We start from the raw sequence: 19,575 nt of genomic DNA on the forward strand, positions 1-19,575 counted from the left end.
ATTAACAGTTAATTAGAGACATGATTTTCTAATGACGTTCAATTTTAGGAGGTTTTTTTGATGGCTAAATAGTGGACCTGTGCTCTTCTTGCTTTGATGTTGTATTTTTTATATGAAAACTTAGCAATAATTATTTAATCTAAATCCAATTAACATTGTATGTTTATAATCGCTATCTTCTTGTTATCTTCATTACAACAAAGTGCCCCTTGTGTAATGCGGACTAAATTCCACACGGCGGCTCTCTGTCCAGTGAGAAGCGTGAAAGTGCCATTAAGCACATAATGTCCTACAGATAGCTTATTTTTGGGGGAGTTTTGAGGAACTCTCTCCATACAGTCAATGGGTTGATCCCATTCCCCTGTCCCCGACCATTATCCACCAGCACCGCCACACTGCCTTTGTACAAGGGTAAGTCTATGAGCTTAAAATGTATCGACCGACTAGCTGTTCTCCATTCATAGAACACACACTAAGCTGGTTCGATGATATGTATAAGTTTTGTCAGTGGACGGGAAAAGGGGGTGTGGTTCGTAGCTTCAGAAGAATTATCTAGTTGGCTAGGCTAACGTTAGCTTCTTGCCTCAGAGCGATCCCATTTGCCGGCGGAGCACTGGCAACACACTGATAACTGGTGAGGTGTCCCACGTTGTCAATCCATTGCGATAAAATGCTTATTTGTTAAAATCTGGTGCGAACTTCTAATTCTCTTGCTTGGGGTTTTTATACGATACATATCTTTATAATTGCAGAACTGATATGTCTGTATATATATATTTGTCCTCCCACGTGTCTGCCAAATAATGTTTGCTTCCAGTTGAAGTATGATTATACAACACATCAACCGCGTTTTAGTTTCTGAAACGGGCCTTTTATTTGACTAATATACATTGACTATATGGCATGTGGTAGATTTATTAGTTTCCCCTATCCACAAATGTCACAGAGATACTTTTAGGTCTGTGAAATGTCTTCTGCATCTTGTGTGTGACAGTTGTTTCAATGCTGAATGCATGACCACGACTGATGTAACTAAGCCCACATTTTAATTGTTATGGACCTGATGGTTTATTTGGTTATATATAGGATGTTATTACATTGCACAAAAGGCGACAGCATCAATAATGACATATAAATAATGACATTCTATTTGTGTACTTTTGTTCCTCAGGTTAATCCTGTCCAGCATTGATTGTAACTACTTAATGTGCTCGAGAGAGTCTGAAGGACACCTGTTCAATGGCTGCCTCTGGCTCCACCTCACCCCCCATTACTGTGCCTTATGGTTTCCATTATGAGACCAAGTACGTTGTACTCAATTACCTTGGACTCCTGCCCACCAGATCACATGGATCCACTGCAGCTCAAGGTGAGAGGGAATGTAACATCTTGGAAACGTTTTCACACAGGCACTCCAGAATGATGTACACACATTGATATGCACAGTAGTTTGGCTATAATGTAAATCAGTAGTATCAGTTCTCAATTATATAAAGTGCAATATTCTGCTGTACGACGGTTCTATTTAAAGTGATTGTTCACTAGTGTGACCTGTCTGTTGAATAGTCATTTTCACACTGCGGCTCTAACACCGGCCTGGTGGGATGGTGAGACCGGCAGCTCTGTCATGTAGATGTGCTGAGTCTGGAGTTTAGATTGTTGCCTGCGTTTCTGGCAGGCAGAGAAACCCCCCAATAGCTGATGAGACACTTTCTGAACTGAATCTTTGACGCCATGTGCCACTGTCATGCATGTCGCCATCTTTAGAAAGACTTGTATAAAATATTTGGACTCATCATCAATTGATTACATTAATGAAAAGTAAGTGCAATACTATCTTTCCAAATCATGGAATGGTATTGTATATCTTTTCAATGATATGGAGAGCCTTTTCAATGAAAGGAAGTTTTACTTATCCTATTTTGAGCAGGAATGCTGCTTCAAGCCAGACTGCTGAAGGCATGCTATACCATGCTTTTCATTTGGTCATTGGTCACAGGATATGAGTGGAACTTACTATCCCATATGCAACATCCTCGGGCCAAATAAACAAGGACAAAGGGGGTGTATTGATGAATAGCAGGGAGGGCGTCACTATTCTCTCTGTCTCTCTGTCTCTGTCCCTCTCTCGCATGCATGCCAGGAATGGGTGGAGAGTGGAGACGAATGGCTGATCCTCTGCTTTATGCTTGACCAGGTCTGAGTTCTGACAGCCTGTCATATGTCATTACCAGAGGATTACTCCAACGCAGCAGTGGTGCGTGAGAGGGTGGCTGACTAGCAGCCCAGGCTAAATGCTGAAGCAGCAGCCTGCTTGTGGAAACAAACCATCATGTTTGTGTGCTCGTCTGGGTTCCCCCGGACACGTGAGCGGAGGAGTGGAAATGTTTACCACTGTCCTTCGATGTTCTCGACACCTGTTCATCCGATGGACTTCCCACTTGGCAGGTGTATTGCCAAAGATCCAAGGAAGTGCAGTGGCGACTCGAGTGTGAAGTTGTTTAGAAGAGCGGTTCTTGAGAAAGCCGCAAGCCTCCGTACCGGAAGCCAAGCGACCGTTCCTAACAGGAAAGTTTTGAAGCAGGTTTCGAATGGGCACGAGAGTTCCTAATCTAGCTGAATAATAGCTTCCCTCTTAAAAATATCCCTATCCAGTTAGTGCCTAACTACCTGTCAACCATGCACAGTTAATCTACTGCTAATTCCACTCATTCATAATTTGCGTAGGTATGAGGGAGTGAACACTGTCTGTTTGGCAACCCTTGGTCTCTCTGTCCCCAGCATTCTAGGCGGAGCCTCGTTGTGAATAATTTACTGTAGCATGGACCTGTGCATTCATATTGAACCCGATGGTCATTCTAGTTGCACACCCCTCCATTCAAAGTCAATAGAGCTACAAGAGGGCGTGGAAATTGGTTCACCAATACCACGAGTCCTTTCACGACCAGCCATGCTGAGTTTCCTAACAATAGTGTCATAATGTGCTGCTGTTTTTGTAAAGATAAAATGCTATCACATCGGTGTGAAATAACCGAGTAAACCACGTAGCCGGCGGGTCGGGGGGGGTTGATGCAAAGTGCAACATTGATTGTCATCCTTCCCATGATGAGTAGACCATTGGATAGCTGGCTTTTACCCTTGCACACAACAAAGAGAAGCCTTGACCTGACATTTCCTTTAAAGGGACAGTGAATCGTCTTTCATTTTGTTTTAAACAAAATGTTAATAGTTCTAAAATGATCTTCATCATAATCTTAGAATTTTGTCACTGTTACCAAAATATGATGTAACTAATCGAGAACGGGCGTAAAATCCTATATTTTTCCCAGTGTCTATCAGTTTGTGAACGTTCCATTCTGCTGTGTGTGTGTGTGTGTGTGTGTGTGTGTGTGTGTGTGTGTGTGTGTGTGTGTGTGTGTGTGTGTGTGTGTGTGTGTGTGTGTGTGTGTGTGTGTGTGTGTGTGTGTGTGTGTGTGTGTGTGTGTGTGTGTGTGTGTGGCTGGCTCTGTCTGGAGCTCTGTCTGGGCAGCAGTTGATGTCTGCATCCGGGAAAGGATGAAGCTTCTTGGATGCTTGCAGTATAATGCCATGGTGTGGCCCATTGCATATGGGATATTGCTGGTGATAGCCATGGGGAATACATGCACCCACTCCTTCCTAGAAATCTGAGACCAAAGTGCATTTTTGAAAAAATCTCAACCTGCTACAAGCTAAAACAGGGGGCTCCCTTACACATTAATCGTTTGGTCTGATATTGCTATTCTGTGTTTGACTTCATATTATTTTAAATGTAGCTGTAGAGTGTACAAGTGTGTATTGATCCTGTGTGTGGCACGTTTATCTCAGGAGATGTCCAGATGTCTGGGGACGAACAGAGTGAGAGAGAGAAGAACAGAGCGATGAAGGGCCAGATAGAGGACGAGCTGAGACAACTGGAGGACGAGATTGCCGCCTGTAAGAGAGTGAACACGCACAAACAAGATGCCTCTTCCACATGCTCAGACTCATAATCAATACTGATGCTATTTTACCTGCACCATTTCTCCCAAAATGTGTGGTGTGTATCACCTTGTCTAACCTCGTCTCTGGCCTCGGTGTGTCTCCACCCATTTACAGCCTTCTCCAGCACCGGCTTCGACCGCCTCTCTTCGCCCGTGTTCTGTCCTCTCAACCCGGAGGGCTCCATCGAGGACTGCCTGGCGGCGCTGGGGGACCGCGTGGCCAAGGACCTGGGCTCACGCCTGGCCACCGCCGTACACACGCTCCTCAGCAGGTCAGCCTGTGTGGAGCCGTGTGGGCCTGGGGGAACATGGCAATGCTCTTGAGACTAGCCAACGCTGATTGTTTTAGATTTGACCTATGATCGTCCAGATCAATTTATGTTTTTCTGCCTGTTGTGCTTTTGTTTTTCAGCTCCCTGGACTACCAGAGCTTCAGAGAAACAACACTGGCTGTTTCTATACACACACAGGGAGGATGGGATGAGGTAGATTGCCTCCAATATGAAGCCACTTTCATGTTTATTTATGTCTTCCTTTTATCCACTTGCAACGGTGCATTTGCAGTGATGCTCAATACTGCAAACACGACACAATTCCTGAAAATCACCACATTAGAGGGAAACCAAATTCCAATATTGCAGGTAGTGCAATACACATAATTAGCAATACAAAATAAAACTACCTGAAAAAAGTGTTTGTACGCACATATGAGCCTAATCTGGCCATGTGTTTTCTCCCTCCTACAGGTGCTGGTGCCCCTAGTAATGCTCCAGGCCCTGCAGAGCGAGGGCACGGCCCTGACCTCTCTGCTGACAATGGGGGTTCGCTATCTGGAGGAGGCTGAGGCCGACTACATCATTCAGCAAGGGGGATGGGTGAGGGGCCTTGCACCACACCATGAAATCATCTCATAGGCGGAAATATTTTTACAGATCAACCTTTATTGTAGTTTTTATTCTATTCTTATTCTATCTATCTCCAATGCTATTTAAGTTTGAGTTCTAAGAACATGAATTTGTTCACAACTTGATTTTTCAAAAAAGAAAAAATGTCCCCCTTTGCCAAGTAGAAAAGGAAATACAATAGAGGACACGCAGCTATTCCCCTATCTGAGTCAAGTCTTTACACTGTAATCACTCCGTGAGGTTGCTAAGCAATGTAATGTCGCATGCACGTGTAAAAGTGTGCTGAATGAATGTGTCCGGTGAATGCAATGAAGTTCCACACATGCATGTTTGGAAGGTGCCTACAAAATATAAATGCACGAGGTCTGTATCCATGTATAAACCAGAAATACATGAACTATATATATTCTACCACGGGATTAGCCAGGTAATACTACAAGCCAAGGTTTTAATATGGTGCCACACTTCTTTGTGCTGAAAGAAAATTTGTTACTGAGTCAATGAGGCTTGAACGAGATTAGGATTTGTATTGATGATTTGGCCCACAATTGCATCTAAACGTGCCTCTATAGTGTTTAAGTTTGTTTGATTTCGTTTTTAGTTTGCAGACAGATTGGTGCTTAACTTTTAGTGCATACTGTTGTGTAAGTGTTGCTCTTGGTACATGTGGGTTTATAAAGGTCTTTTTAGGGTACATATTCATAGGTATACGAATTCTGTTACTTTCCTTCCTTTTGATGATATGTTTTATAACTTAATACTTTAGGGAGTTTATGTCATCATTACTATTGCTTGATGTCTTCAGCTCACAAATTGTTCAATGTTACAAACATTTGTAGAAGTTTAAGATCGCAGTCATTGATCTTACTGGACTGAGTGAGTGCTAAATTGTATAGAGATGATTGAAGTACACAATTCAAAATGACCACTAGAGGGCGGTGGATAGACAGATTCTTGAATGCTCCGATTAATAATCACAAATCGTTATCTGTAAACTGTAAACAATCAGGACATAATCTTCATGAATAACAAACAGCAATATAGCAGGATGGGAAGTTGTGATGGTTATTTCAATTTATATTCAAAGTATTGACAATGAAATTAGAAAAAAACTAAACACAACAAGCCTAAAGTTCAAGGCTTGTTTTAATGTTCCAATCAAGGGAACTCTCTGTTTCTAAAGTTTGTCCAAACCTTGTCACCTAATTTAAGCCATTCATGCCTTTTTAGTAAAGATTAACAGAAACTTGTGCAATGCCATAAATGCTGTTCTTTGTTACAAGTTTGGACTGGGTTGTCATGTATGATCACTGAAATACGGTTTATTTGTACAGTCTTTCCCTATGTTTACAGTCTCAAAGGGCTGTAAAGGCACACACATTGGACAGAACAGTCATGATAGAAACTTGTGCTTCTGTCAGACAGGCATTCATGAGACTGTCACTGGTTAGAGACAAAATGGTTGAAGTGGTTTGAGAACCGAACAAATGTAGTTGTACTTATCCTTCCAATTACCACAGACAGACAGACAGACGGACACTCCCGACTCATGCGTTGTCCCGGCTCAAACAAACATGGACACACAAATAATACAGGAAAAGCAGGCTCACAGGTTGACAGTTGATACAGGTTGGTAGTACTTGTGTTCCTCCCTTTTATTATTCACTAATCATGTTGATTTGGATAGAAAATTATTTGTCTACGAATGCAAAAGGTAGACGTGCGTCTTTGCCGCACCATTTGATTTCATGGGACCATCATATCCCAGAACTCATCTCCTCTTCTCAGGTCAGTTGTTTAATCAGTGAGTTCCTGTGTGACACATCAGGCATTGAATCCCTGTAAATGAGGTCAAACTAAAGTCGGCACATCATCCGATGCCTTGGGTCACTGGACCGGCCACCATTATGGCCTTTAATCTCCCTCCATCCCACCTTTAGCTCACAACGTGTTTAAACGTAAATCATTTCTCAGATCATGGCCCCACTCTCGCATGTTATGTCACAGTGGGGAGGGAGGGAGAGAGAGGGAGAGAGAGGGAGGGAGAGGGAGGGAGGGGGAGAGAGAAAAAGAGAGGCAAAAAAGGGGAGTGACAAAGAGCGAGATGGTGCTCATACAGAAGAGAGATGGGGATTGGAAGGATGGGCGGGGTGAGGGAGAAAGGGGGTGGGCTTGGGGAGTGGAAAGGGGTTCGGTGCAGCCTAGTGAAAGCTCCATTGGTTTGACAGCTGCCTGCGTGTACAATTCTGCTCTTCCTTCTTTATTAACTCTCGTTGAATTTGTCTCTTTTGGGAGCTCCACCTCCTCGGTCCGTCTACAGAAAGGAGATCTCACGCGTAACAAATAATTCAGGTAGGGTCTTGTGTTCCTAGCTTGGCTCTGACGGTAGAGGTAATGAATGCTACAGCGACGCATGTGTGCACATAGGTCATAACCAATGCCCTGAAGGACCTTTTGTTCCTCAGCATAGCTTTCAGTCGTTGTTTGTACTAATGTGTGTACATAAAAGTTGAACTGACATGTTTTTTATAGACATAACTTGACCTCTGTTAGGCCCTCACATTTTACACTGGGCAGTTTATTTATACAGTTGATACAGACCATTTATGATGTCTATTGCTGAAGGAACGAATGTAAGGAAAGATGTTTCTCTTGTGACAATTGGTCCTCCATATAAGACTGTTGAGTATCCAACCGATGGCTCCATATATATATATATATATATATATATATATATATATATATATATATATATATATATATATATATATATATATATATATATATATATATATATATATATATATATATATATATATATATATGCTTCTCTGTTAAAGAAGTTTACTTTTCCCTTTAATTGCGGTAGACGCAGTGCAAATGTGAGGACACAGTGTCCTTTCTTACTGCACACACACACACACACACACACACACACACACACACACACACACACACACACAGCATTGTCTTTGCCTTTGGTATTGCCAATGTTAATTACATCAGAGTACAATAAGTATTATGACCTTAATGTGGTGTTCACTTCATTGGGCTGCAACAAAAGGCGAATCATAAACTGAGCACAGATGGGAGGGTCAGAGAAAGGGAGGTGTGTGTCGGGGGGGGGGGGGGGGGGGGGGGATAAGATGAGCAGGCACAAATCATACGTAGCTATTTTAATAGATTTGATTCAAAATAAGGTTGGATTGATTAAACTTAGCAGTATACTGATGGTAATGAACAATAGGATTGTGTTTGGTTCTGGCCTTGCCGGTCGGACAGGCTGACTGAGGACTGTTTTATTACAGCCCTTGTTGGATTTGATGAAAGGTCCATGTCTAGCCAGTGGCAATTCATGGCCCAACCCTACGTAGAGCTAGAGGTCACCCGTACAATGCAAGATGGCGTTGCTCTTGCTGATTTGGTAGGCAAAGCTCAAGGTTGACGCCTGACAACGCGACAATAATACTGAAACTCCCTTTAAGAAGGCTGTTATACTAAAACATTTGTCAGAATCGGCAACCACCCTGTGTCTTCCAAACAAGGGAGGGTTGCTGGGTAATATTTTTCTCTTCTTCTGGTAACGCTGGTTGGAGTGTGTCAGGACCCGTCTGGTGGCATCTTGCAGGACAGATCCCACACGCCCAGTTTATGTAAGCAGCGTTCAGCTGCAGGGCGGGACATGTATGCTGGGGCGCATCAGCCCTTCATGAGACTGCAATATCACTGATTAGTCCAGGCTGAAGAATCCACCCATCGCCCTCATAATCCTCAAACAGCCAGGGTAGGCTGCCCTATTTGTGGCGTGCACATGTCTGCCATGGAAAGAAGACTGGTCGGTCGACTAATAAGGTCAAACAGGCCCACATTCATCCAGCTTTTATTAAATATCAATTACTCCTTTTTTCATGAATGACACACATGCGTGTGTCAGTCATGACTTTTTTCATGACTGACACACGCATGAAGAACAGGTCTTAAAGTTAGACACAAGTTCCCTCTGTATTTTTTCTGTATACATATAAGTATATTTTGATACTTTTTACATTCCATTTCCCTTTCATCCTTATTGACCGCCAGAGGCGGTGCTTCAATCGCTGAATGATCCATCTCGCGCATGCGCAGTTCGAGTTTTAATACCAACAAATTCACCTGTGACCCCTGATGAGAAATTGTTTCGAAGAGGAGAAACGACGGCTCCATAATATGGAAATGGTTCGGGTTTAAAAAAACTGATGAGCAGCAGCTGCAGGTCATCTGTAGAGAGTGTAGCAAAACCGTTGCGGCTAAAAGTGGAAGCACGACAAATCTGTTCCACCATTTACAGCAGCGGCACAAAGTGCAGTATGAGGAATGCGTAAAACTCCGTGGCTGTGTTGCTGCATCACCGGCTGCGAAAGCTTCTTCTGCCCCGAAACCAGGGCCGGCGCTCGGCATAAGTGACCTAGGCGATTGCCTAGGGCGGCAAATGTGTTGGGGGCGCCCTCTGGTGGCGCGCTTAACTAATTAATTAAAATATACGAAACAAGCAAGATTAAACCAAACATGTTCCCAAATGGAACGGAGAAGGGAGAGGGCAGAGTTCCTTAATGGCACAACCAATGTTCTAACTGGCAGCTATTTTTGTAACCTTCAAGGTGTTCCATTCTGTTGAAAATAATGATACAAAATCACATGTTGCAGTCATACTGACCTGTGTTTTAATAAAAGTGCCTGCAACATCTCACATGTGGCTTTTGACTTACAAAAAAAAAATGTAACCCACTCTATAGCAAATATTGAGATGTATATCGTATAGCGCCATCCATCCAAAAAATATCGGGATATACAATTTTGCCCATATCGTGCAGCCCTAGTTAGCACAGTCTCCTCTCACCTCGAACAGTCCAAGCCAGAAAGACTCGCCAGCAGCCATCTGTGCTTCAACGGAGTGTGCCTCCTCCTAGCAGACCTAGAGGTTCTTCAGCTGCCCCACAGCCCAGCTCTCACCCACAGGCTCACCCCATTGGCTACCTCAGGCCTCAGCGCCCACGTCCAAAGCCTGCTCAGCAGCAGGCCCAGGCCTTTCGGGCCCCAGAGCGACTGCCCTCAGGGCAACCTCAGGTCTCATATGCTGCCTGTCGTTAGAGGCCAGGGGACCCGGCGCTGAGGGCCAGGGGCCGGTCGTCAGATGCTTTTCCCCGCAGCAGCTCAGCTATTGGGCTGCTTCGACCAGGGACCCGTGGGTGCTTTCCGTCTTGACCCACGGGTACAAACTTCAGTTCCGACGCCGGCCCCCAGCCTGTGGCCGGGTCAAGTTGACCATCATACACGACCCGGCAAAAACCCAAGCCCTCACCCAGGAGTTGTCCGCCCTCCTGGACAAGGGTGCCATTGAGCCAGTAGATCCCCTGTTGCAACCCGGGGGGTTCTACTCGACTTACTTTCTGTTAACAAAGAAAGATGGTGGACTCCGTCCTATCCTCGACTTGAGGGGTCTCAACAGGTTCCTGAAGATCCTGAGGTTCCACATGCTAAGCACTGTAGAGGTTCAGCGTACTGTTGCAAGAGGGGAGTGGTTTACATCAGTAGACCTGAAGGATGCCTACTTTCCGTTCCCATAGCACCACACCACAGACAGTTTCTGCGGTTTGCTTTCAAGGGGCGACATTTTCGGCCTCTCCCCACAGGTGTTCACCAGGTGTGTGGCGGCAGCCCTCTTACCTCTGCAGTCGCGGGGCATGAAGATCCTGCCATATATGGACGACTGGCTCATCTGTACGCCATCCCAGTCTCAGGTGGCCCTGGACACGACGCATCTTCTCTCCCATGTGTCCCGCCTGGGTCTCCGGGTGAATCTCACGAAGAGTTGCCTGGTGCCATCGCAGAGCACGGTCTTTCTCGGTGTGTCTCTCAATGCAGTCGCCATGAGGGCCTGTCCGTCGCCACAGCGGGCGGAAGCCATCCTCCTTCTCCTGTTTCGGGAAGGCAGGCCGTTGCGTTATGTGGAGTTTTTGCGCCTCCTAGGGAAACTGACTGCTGCTGCTACTGTGGTTCCTCTAGGACTGCTGTCGCTACGTCCCCTTCAGAGGTGGCCGCCGGAGGAGTGGCGGCTTCATCCGGAGGTGGTTCGCAACATCTGGGATGTCTTCAGCAGGGCAGAGGTGGATCTCTTTGCCACAAAGGAGTCGACCATTTCCCCCTCTGGTTCTCCTGGACAGAGGAGAGCAGACCTCTGGGCCAGGATGCTCTCGCCCACGATTGGCCAAAGGGTCTCCTCTATGCTTTCCCACCAGTCCTTCTGATTTTTCCGACGCTACAGAGGGTCCTCCAGTAGGGTCACAGACTGCTGTTGGTAGTAGCCCCCTTCTGGCCAGGTAGAACATGGTTTCCACTGCTGCGCAGGCTCTGCAGCAGTTCACCACAGCGCCTTCCCGACAGGAAGTATCTCCTGTCTATGGTATTGCGGACAATGTCCGCAATACCATACTGAACGCCAGGGCGCCTTCTACCTGGGCGCAGTATGACAATAGGTGGCAGCTATTTACGCCATGGTGTTCAGACAGGGTTGAGGACCCTGCGCATTGTTCAGTTCCAAAGATTTTGGAGTTCCTCCAGTCACTCCTGGATGACGGCCGGTCCCCAGCTACTCTGAGGGTATACGTGGCAGCCTTCTCCTCAACACATGCTCGGCTGGATAATAACACGTGGGGGGCCACAGATTGGTGTCCCTTTTTTTTCTGAAGGGCACGTTGCGGTTACGACCCCCACAAGCACAGCGTGCCTAATGCCTGCGATCGCAGGCATTAGACGGTCGGACCAGCTCTTCCTCTGCTGGTCCTAGGAGGGGCTGTGCTCTCTCCAAGCAGCGATAGTCCCATTGGGTTGTGGACGTCATCACCCATGCATATAAAGGAGGTGGTCACCCACTGCCATCCGGGGTCAGGTGCCACTCTACCAGGGCTGTCTCAACATCATGGGCTGCCCTGCGGGGCGTGCCCCTGGAAGACATCTGGGATGCAGCATCAGGGAAATCACTGTGTACCTTTTCCAGGTTTTAACGTTGCCACTCCCCATCCGTTGGCCCTGGTCCTGTTGCCCGACTCTGCTGTTTCCTCTCAATGAGGTATGTATTGGAGTTCCTTTTGACCTTGTTGGTATGAGTCATAAAGTGCTTGTAGCACCGGTCGGTAAGGATGAAATAAAACGATAGTCTGGCGGTCATCCTGGATGACCGCCAGAGCGCTCTGTCATTCAGAATCCTTGTGTACTCGCGAGAAGATTCTGCAGGAAGGGATCCTCTCTCACCAGAAGATATAGGCTATCCAGAGCTCATCCGGGGTCACAGGTTACTTTGTTGGTATCAACACTCGACCTGCGATTGCACGAGTTTTCCGGAAATTAAAATATCGCTCATTGTCAGCGGTATTGTGAGTTGGGGTGATGGAGACCTTATATTGGTTCCTCTGTGTGGATGTCTTATTTCTTGTCCATCGTGTCGATGGACATTCTTACTATTTCATATTTGTTCATGGTGTCTGCCATCTTGTGTTAGAAATACATTTGTTTGTTGTCATATTTTCCCCAATCCAAAAAAGAATCCTCAGTTTGTGAACTGAACAGTTTTGCTAGAGCCAGGTTGAGTTGAATGCATTCAGTCGTCTGTTCAAATTAGGAGCTAGAGGAGGAGGGGGAGGAGGCCTGCGCCTGGGGACAAAAACCCATTTGAGGTCAGCGTTTTACATCTTCTTAATATAGGCGAGCCAGCACTACATTGCTATCAAATGCATAGCCAGCACTACATTGCTATCAAATGCATGCACGCACATAGTGGCTTTCTCTGGGCGACCAGACGGATTTGATGGCGGTAAATCAGAGTATGTGTAATGGTGTTTCATTTGGTAATGCGCAGTGACGTAGAGGTGACTTAACGGTGTAGTCGGTAAAAAATGGAGCACTTTCAACACTCTTTCTGCTGAGGCTTAGCCTCAACCGTGATGAACCAGCCAGGATATAACTCTATAGAGGACTTATCGATTCAAATCACCCATAATTGTTCATGTTGAGAAATGAACAGGACAATCGATCTACTGTAGAACAAAAACAATTCGGTGCTAGGTTGATGTCTGACCAAGGCTGTAAAACAGCAATAAATAGGACACTATTTTTGACAGTCTAAATGACATGTTTAATATTGTGTACCATTGAACGATGAGCGATACAATACTCTCACTTTTGTTTTGTTGTTCTGGGTGCTAGGTTGCCTCTAACTTTACTAACTGCAGTTTGCCTGCCGGTGAAAGGGAGGCGTCTAAGTCTGCAAGTATTTGTCTTAGAGCAAGGGCGGAGACCGCAACCTGACAACAGCTTAGGAAAAACACAGCCTCAAGGGAAGTTTAAGAATGCAACATAAGCTTAAGGTAGATAGTCTTTTTCCTTTTTAAATTTAAATTTGTAATATTTATCTTATGAAAAGGGCTGTCGGCAAATTGTAAGACATGTTGTTTTATTTTATTTTATTGTTCTCAGATCTAATCCATAATTGTAGAACATTGTCTTCCAATTGTTTGGGTATTTCTTGGAGGAAGAGCAGCCATTCAGTCTCTGAATCTCCTTATATTTGAAGATGTTCCACATGAGTCTCAACATAGACGGGCTTATACCAAGTAGAACATGTGTATCACATATTGTAGCTTTCCATATGCTTCTATAGTAAAGTCTTTCCTTTAAGTCCCAACTTACTCAACATTCTGGGGCATTTTTTATTATCAATTTGCAATAGACCATTCATAAAGAGATTAAATCAGAGCTAGGAGAGAAAACACTTCTTGTTGGTGTTGCGTAGGGTTATTTTTATTCATTTATTTCATAGAGATGTTAAACAACACTGCTCTCGCTGATACAAATCTGCTGACCTCACGACTGCTGGGTAGATGTGGCCGGAGATTATCCTTCCTGATGTCTCTGCTCTCTGGTGTGCGGCCTCGTTAATCTTTCTGGAAGCATGTCCTTGAAGGGATTTTATTATTCAGTGGTTGAAAACAAAAAAAGTGGAATGAAACCAATCATGTTAGTTCACATATCGATGTTATCTACAGCTCTTATTTACATTTAGTCATTTAGCAGTGCTTTGATCGAATGCAATGTACGATTGAGGCTGAGGACAATGAAAGCAAGAATTAGTGTCACTTCAATGGGCACCATTGTGTTTGACCTTGAGTATACATGTATTTGCCCTTCGCTCTGGCACACTGTGTGTTACATGCGTTTGATACAAGGCTTTTATATAATGGAGTGTCTCGTCACAGATGGCCCCTTTGTGACGACAGGGTTCCCATCCACTAGGTTGCATGAAACTTGAATAAGATTTGCATTCACATGACTTATAATAGCTTCCTTAAATGTATTATTTTTTTTGTCATTGAGGTTTCTTGCACTTTTTGGTTGATATCTTCAGCGCTGGATGTACGTACCGCAAGTCCCTTTTGGACTAAAGCGTCCCTCTGCCTTCCCTCAGGCCACCGTGTTTACCCTGGCGGAAGAAGAGGAGCCAGGCGTGACCATCGCCGGGGACAGCAACGACATCTACATCCTGTCCGGAGAGCAGCACTCGGACCAGCTCAGCACACCGCCCTCCCTGTTCTGCGCCGAAGACAACGGCAGCGGGCCCAGCTCCTGGCAGACGGAGAGCCTACCTGCGTCCCTGGCCGGACACGAGTCCTGGGCCCACATCGCCATGACGGACCCCGAGGACGCCAAGAGCCTGGACAGCAACGAGGGCGCGGCCCTGGCCGAGGAGCGCAGCGACAACAACTCCTCCAACTCTGACATAGTGCACGTGGAGCGGGAGGAGGCCGAGCTGCTGGAGGAGGCGGGAGGAGCCGCCGAGGAGCCGGGGCTGCAGGAGAGCATGATGAGCGTCCTGGGGACGGAGAGCGATCTGGCCGAGCTGAGGGCCCAGTTCAGGGAGCAGAGCCCTCCTCCGCCGGGGTCGTTCCTGGTGGAGTCCACCAGCGCCTCGGTGACCCTGGGGGAGCCGGTGCTCCTTGAGGCGCCAGAGATCTTGTTGACGGGGCCCTCTCTGGCCTCCTCAGAACCAGAGCCCCGGCACCAGGACCACGACGCTGCTGAAACTGTCGCTCCCCATGTCGGGTCCGAACCCACACCTTTGGCTGTTATTGCGATAGAGCCGGACCCTGAGCCAGAGGTGCAGCATGCTGCTGACCTAGCTCTTGGGGAATTGGCAGCCCCGTCCCCAACAATGGAGACCTCCACCCCGGCTTCCATGGAGCCTCAGCCCTCCCCAGAGCCAGCTCCAGAGGCAGAGCGAGTTGAAGTCCCTCTCCAGGCGGAGGAACCGCAGGCCGGGGTGCAGATTGTGGAGGATCCTGAGAGTGTGGTCCCCAAAGCTGCACCTTTAACCCCAGCGGTACCTGAAGCCCCTGTGGAGGCCCGGCCCATAAAGCCTGTGGAGCAGCTTGAGCCGGAGCCCGACTCAGAGTTCCCAGTGCTGCTGTTCGGGGGTGCGGTGGTGGCTCTGGCAGCGGTAGCAGCCTATGGCGCCCTGGCCTACAGGAGGAAGTAGAACAGAGCAGCCATTTCTTTATCTCTCCGCCCTCAGGGAAGGACCAGTTTAAGGTGGATGCAATGTTCCAGGACATCAAGCTAGAAATAAAGTTTGATGCCCTTCTTCCAACAAGTTGATTTGGTTGTCATAAGATTAGGCTGTTTTTGGTTTTGTTTTTCTTCGTCTGTAATGCTTTTGAATGTTTAAAATCTGGTAGAGAATTCACTTCCTCAGAGACCCTGGGTTTATGTCCTTCCCAATATCCTACTGTGTACACAGAGGTTAGTGATAACCTGTACCTCCTTCCCTTGTCTTTGTATTTTTTTTCCTATTCAATTATTGAACATGTTTGGTTGTATCGCCCCGTTGTGTGTCTCCATCGATTGGAACTAAAACTGGAAGTTGTTCGGATTTATGTTTTCGAACTATTATGCGTCTCTGGATTTCTTGGGGGGATTGCTGTTCAGTGTCAGATATTTTATCAAGCTTCCGCTGTTCACCATATGGATACACAACTTGGCTTCCTTAAGATTTATCAGCAAATCTTGATTCCTCTGAAAGACATAAAAATACTTGGCCAACTTATTTTGTTTTCAATCATGCTATTTTTTTTCCTCAATTGTTGTATCTGGTATATTTTAGTAAAACTGGCCAGCATAGAGATTGCATCACAAGACGTCTAAGGTTAAATATTACCGAAATAGTGAATTCTGGTGAATAAGACCCAATTCATAATACCTAATACGATTTGATTTAGACTTATGTTGTATCCACTGCCATGCCAGCATAAAGATAAGCAGGTTCTTGGTCTTGAAAAGCACTGCATAAATGTGTATAGCAGAATATGTTCACTCACCCTCAACAGCACTTCCCGTCTTCTGAGTATCATTCAAAAGTTAGATTTCCTTTCCTCAAACACGTCCGATTAGCGTCTTTGTGCCAGTGAGGACCCATTTCCGATAATTGCCTTTCTATTGGCAACCCGTAACGTGCCTACCTGCTACCTTGTACTGTGACCAACCCGATTCATTCTCCTGTCTTTGAATATACGTTATTGACCCAAATGCAACAAAATAATTGTTCTCCATAAGTGTAAGAAACTAAGGGTTTCATATGTCATATACACCTGGCGTTAAGTACCAAACTGATAAAAAATATGCAATTTTGTCAAATTACATTGCAATATTGCTAATTTGGCCGGAAAACATTCCTGTCTTTTAGTTATAACTGTTTGGCATACCCTAACTCACTGCACAATTGTTATATTCACAGATTGTCTGTTCAATTACTTGGTAAGACAATCCAAAAGTTATTTTAAACAACTTTAAGTGAAGTTATCAAATAATCAAGTCCCATGAGTGAGGAGAGTATTTCTTAGTATCTTGATGAAGAGACAATGCTGTTGACAAAGGTCAACCTACGATTCCTGAATGGGTCAAATGCTGTACAGTGGAAATAAAGGAATACAATTCAAAGAAATTATTTTGTTTTTCAATCGGCAGCCAATAGAATTTGATCAAAAAAGAAAAACATCCTTATTCTTAAACATGAGGTTTCTTTTTTTTTTTTACAGACATATTTTGCATACATCAGTATCAAGAAAGAGGGCACATCTGTCCCAAAGGTTAAGGATTACAGTATAGAACATATAAAAATATAACAAAGTAAAAATCTGAGATCACTCGTAAACATTCTGAAATCACTGCAAGCGATCCCTGAGTTGAGAGGTTGAACACCATTTCAAGTAAGAGGCTCCTCCCGTCCCAAAAGCCTGGGCCTAAGGTTCTAGTGAAGGTACTCCAGTGTGGTTGCAAAGAGGCGTCTCAGAAGTGTTGGTGTCCTCTCACACACACCCTTCACTAAGGTGAGGGCCAGGGCCATCATCAGCCTTTCCTGGGGAAGGTCCAACCCCAGGCTATTCTTCACAACCCATTCAACCTCCAGGGTAAGATGAGCTTGCCACACCTGATGGGTAAAGGAAAAACAGACCGGTCAGGGAGGCCCTAGTCCAATGATGAGAATAATAATAGTAACACAAACTCATGCCTCACCCACATCATTTCATTGTTCATCAATTGTGATGTAACAGCTAATATATCGAGGTGAATGTAAGAGTCAGAATGCTACTGTCCAAATAATGTATAGATACACACTAAACAAATACCCATGCGCTGCCAGTCACCTATCCCTATATTCCCAACTCACGTATTCTGCAGAGTTAGACAGTTTCTTGGCAAGACTGTCGATGGCCCGTGTCATAACACTTTGCTCAATTTGATCGGCGATCTCCTTTAGGGCTGCAATAACGTCCCGCAGGTCCTCTGCATTGATTGGATTGGCTGTAGATAAACACATGGGTCATGAGGATCACTCGGGAGAGATACAGGTCGCTGGTTGTTTACGGGGTATCTGGTGATGCACAACATTATTGATTGTGATCCTGGACCGTACTTACTGACCACACCTGTTGTCACTGCAATTTAAAAATAAATAAATAACGTTTAGAAATTTGATGCCTTCCACTCCGCCCTCCCGGCACCCAGCGTAGGCCTACTTGGACTAATTTTTGTTTTTGAGGACATACCTCTAGCCATTACATATGATACGAGTCATTCGATTTAACAAGCAGACCTTTAGTGATCGGATAACTATGCTGGTAGCATTCTTATAAACTTGTGAAGAATAGCCTAGAAACCAAAACATACATTATAGTACTATGTTTTAGATCCAAGTTAAAGTATGCCCATAACGTCTTCTGTTTACTTCCTTCTTAAGACAGACGGCGGGAAAACGCACCCGGTCCCTGTAGGTCCACCTGAGGCTGAAGGTCTCCTAGTAAAGCTCTGATGTTGCTCTGATTGTGTCCATCGGTTTCAAGTTCTCCGTACTCAGGTTTGTAGCGTGAATTACAGGTTTGGTCCTTCATATTCCTGCCCAGTGATTCGAGTTCCTTATGGAGTTCAAGGTTTGTACAGTCGGCCTGTCCCAGAAAGGACAAGAAGACCCAGGCATTGTGTACTCCAGAAACATCCTCGGGTATTGCCATCGAAAAACGCTGACTCGTCCACACAGATGTCACCAAACTCAGCTACTGAAACAGAAAAGAAACACAGATGTACTTTTAACATTGGCGACGGCTTAGATGGACCGCTTGATAGCGATGTTTCCATTTCGCGCAAATACGGGACCTTTGAGACACTACAACTGAGGCTCACGTTGTAGTGTCTCAAATTGTAAGTAGATGAGCAATGCAGAGGTTAAACGAGGTAGAATTCAGACACCCTGAAAGCGAATGTAACTCACCCTTTCAGACAAAACAATTCGATAGATAGGCAGAGTCGAGTAAACAAACAAATACTTCACCGGCCTGTCGAACTTTTTCTCAGGTGCAGCCAGCAACGGATCAGCTGCATTATAGCGCCACCGACTGGCCTGGCGTGGCGGTAAGAATTAGATATGCCTATACTAAATTGTAAACATACATGGTAGTTCCCTTTTTCGACCACGTACAATACACACATGTACGGTGGCGCATTGCATGCAGTCCAGATAAAGAGAAAAGGAGTGATTGCATCTGTGTACTACAAATTAGAAGTGATGTATAAGAAACGACAGGGCAATACATGGCTGGTCAGGTTCAACTAGCTGGGCTGACAGCGATCTCACACCAGGAGACTGGGAACCTCAGCTGTCTAGCAGCATGCAGCTCTTAAAGCCCCTTGCCTGTGAAAACCCTGGAAGGCTTAAGTATCTATCCTATTTGAAAAAAAAAAAAAAAATTCAAATAACTAATCAAAACTTTTGTTCAAATGTATGCCCACACAACCAGGTCAAAGGTTAAATGTTCCACAACAAAGCCTTCTATCATAGGATCGTAATATTTTGACACGTTGCATTGTCCTCCCCCCTCCTGTGGCCACTTAGTCAGGTAATCAATCATCACACACATGTATTGATTCGTATGTTTGACAGCTTTATAATTAGTTCCATTACAATTAGCTCAATGGGGTGTTTGTTAGACATCTGTATTATGGATCATCCTTTGCACTTGATCTTCATAATATCTGAAGACCATTAACATTTTATGTTCACAATCACAATGATGTGGAAAATGCATTTATTG

The 19,575-nt window shown here is 45.2% G+C and overlaps 2 protein-coding genes across 5 annotated transcripts; one reads left to right on the plus strand and one right to left on the minus strand.

The window, feature by feature from the left end:
- The first annotated feature begins 248 nt into the window (after positions 1-248).
- Positions 249-16,931, plus strand: bcl2l13 (BCL2 like 13). Of its 2 annotated transcripts, none has more exons than XM_060060876.1 (7): positions 249-411; positions 1,172-1,369; positions 3,847-3,954; positions 4,117-4,273; positions 4,414-4,486; positions 4,748-4,876; positions 14,403-16,931. In XM_060060876.1, exons 2-7 carry the CDS (start codon positions 1,240-1,242, stop codon positions 15,468-15,470), a joined length of 1,665 nt encoding a protein of 554 aa, XP_059916859.1. In that variant the 5' UTR covers positions 249-411; positions 1,172-1,239; the 3' UTR covers positions 15,471-16,931. The 2 variants fall into 2 exon arrangements, with proteins under 2 accessions (XP_059916859.1, XP_059916858.1); XM_060060875.1 differs by lacking the exon at positions 249-411 and adding an exon at positions 440-634.
- Positions 16,932-16,987: 56 nt separating this feature from the next.
- Positions 16,988-18,891, minus strand: bida (BH3 interacting domain death agonist). 3 transcript variants are annotated; one of them, XM_060060888.1, is made up of 5 exons: positions 18,756-18,891; positions 18,249-18,543; positions 17,908-17,925; positions 17,658-17,791; positions 16,988-17,417 (listed from the first exon to the last, which is right to left on the minus strand). In XM_060060888.1, the coding sequence occupies exons 2-5, from the start codon at positions 18,496-18,498 to the stop codon at positions 17,238-17,240; spliced, it is 582 nt and encodes a 193-aa protein (XP_059916871.1). In that variant the 5' UTR covers positions 18,499-18,543; positions 18,756-18,891; the 3' UTR covers positions 16,988-17,237. The 3 variants fall into 3 exon arrangements, with proteins under 3 accessions (XP_059916871.1, XP_059916872.1, XP_059916874.1); XM_060060889.1 differs by having other exon boundaries at positions 18,249-18,540; positions 18,756-18,881; XM_060060891.1 differs by lacking the exon at positions 17,908-17,925 and having other exon boundaries at positions 18,756-18,890.
- Positions 18,892-19,575: the final 684 nt, after the last annotated feature.

The sequence above is a fragment of the Gadus macrocephalus genome, chromosome 9, assembly GCF_031168955.1.
Source record: "Gadus macrocephalus chromosome 9, ASM3116895v1".
NCBI classification, from domain to species: domain Eukaryota; kingdom Metazoa; phylum Chordata; class Actinopteri; order Gadiformes; family Gadidae; genus Gadus; species Gadus macrocephalus.

Coding starts and splice junctions, on each gene's coding strand:
- bcl2l13 (XM_060060876.1), top strand. CDS start 1,240: ATGGCTGCCTCTGGCTCCACCTCACCCCCCATTACTGTGCCTTATGGT. Junction 4,274..4,413: donor GTACACACGCTCCTCAGCAG/GTCAGCCTGTGT, acceptor TTTGTTTTTCAG/CTCCCTGGACTACCAGAGCT. Junction 4,487..4,747: donor CACAGGGAGGATGGGATGAG/GTAGATTGCCTC, acceptor TCCCTCCTACAG/GTGCTGGTGCCCCTAGTAAT.
- bida (XM_060060888.1), bottom strand. CDS start 18,498: ATGGCAATACCCGAGGATGTTTCTGGAGTACACAATGCCTGGGTCTTC. Junction 17,418..17,657: donor TGTCTAACTCTGCAGAATAC/GTGAGTTGGGAA, acceptor TTTACCCATCAG/GTGTGGCAAGCTCATCTTAC.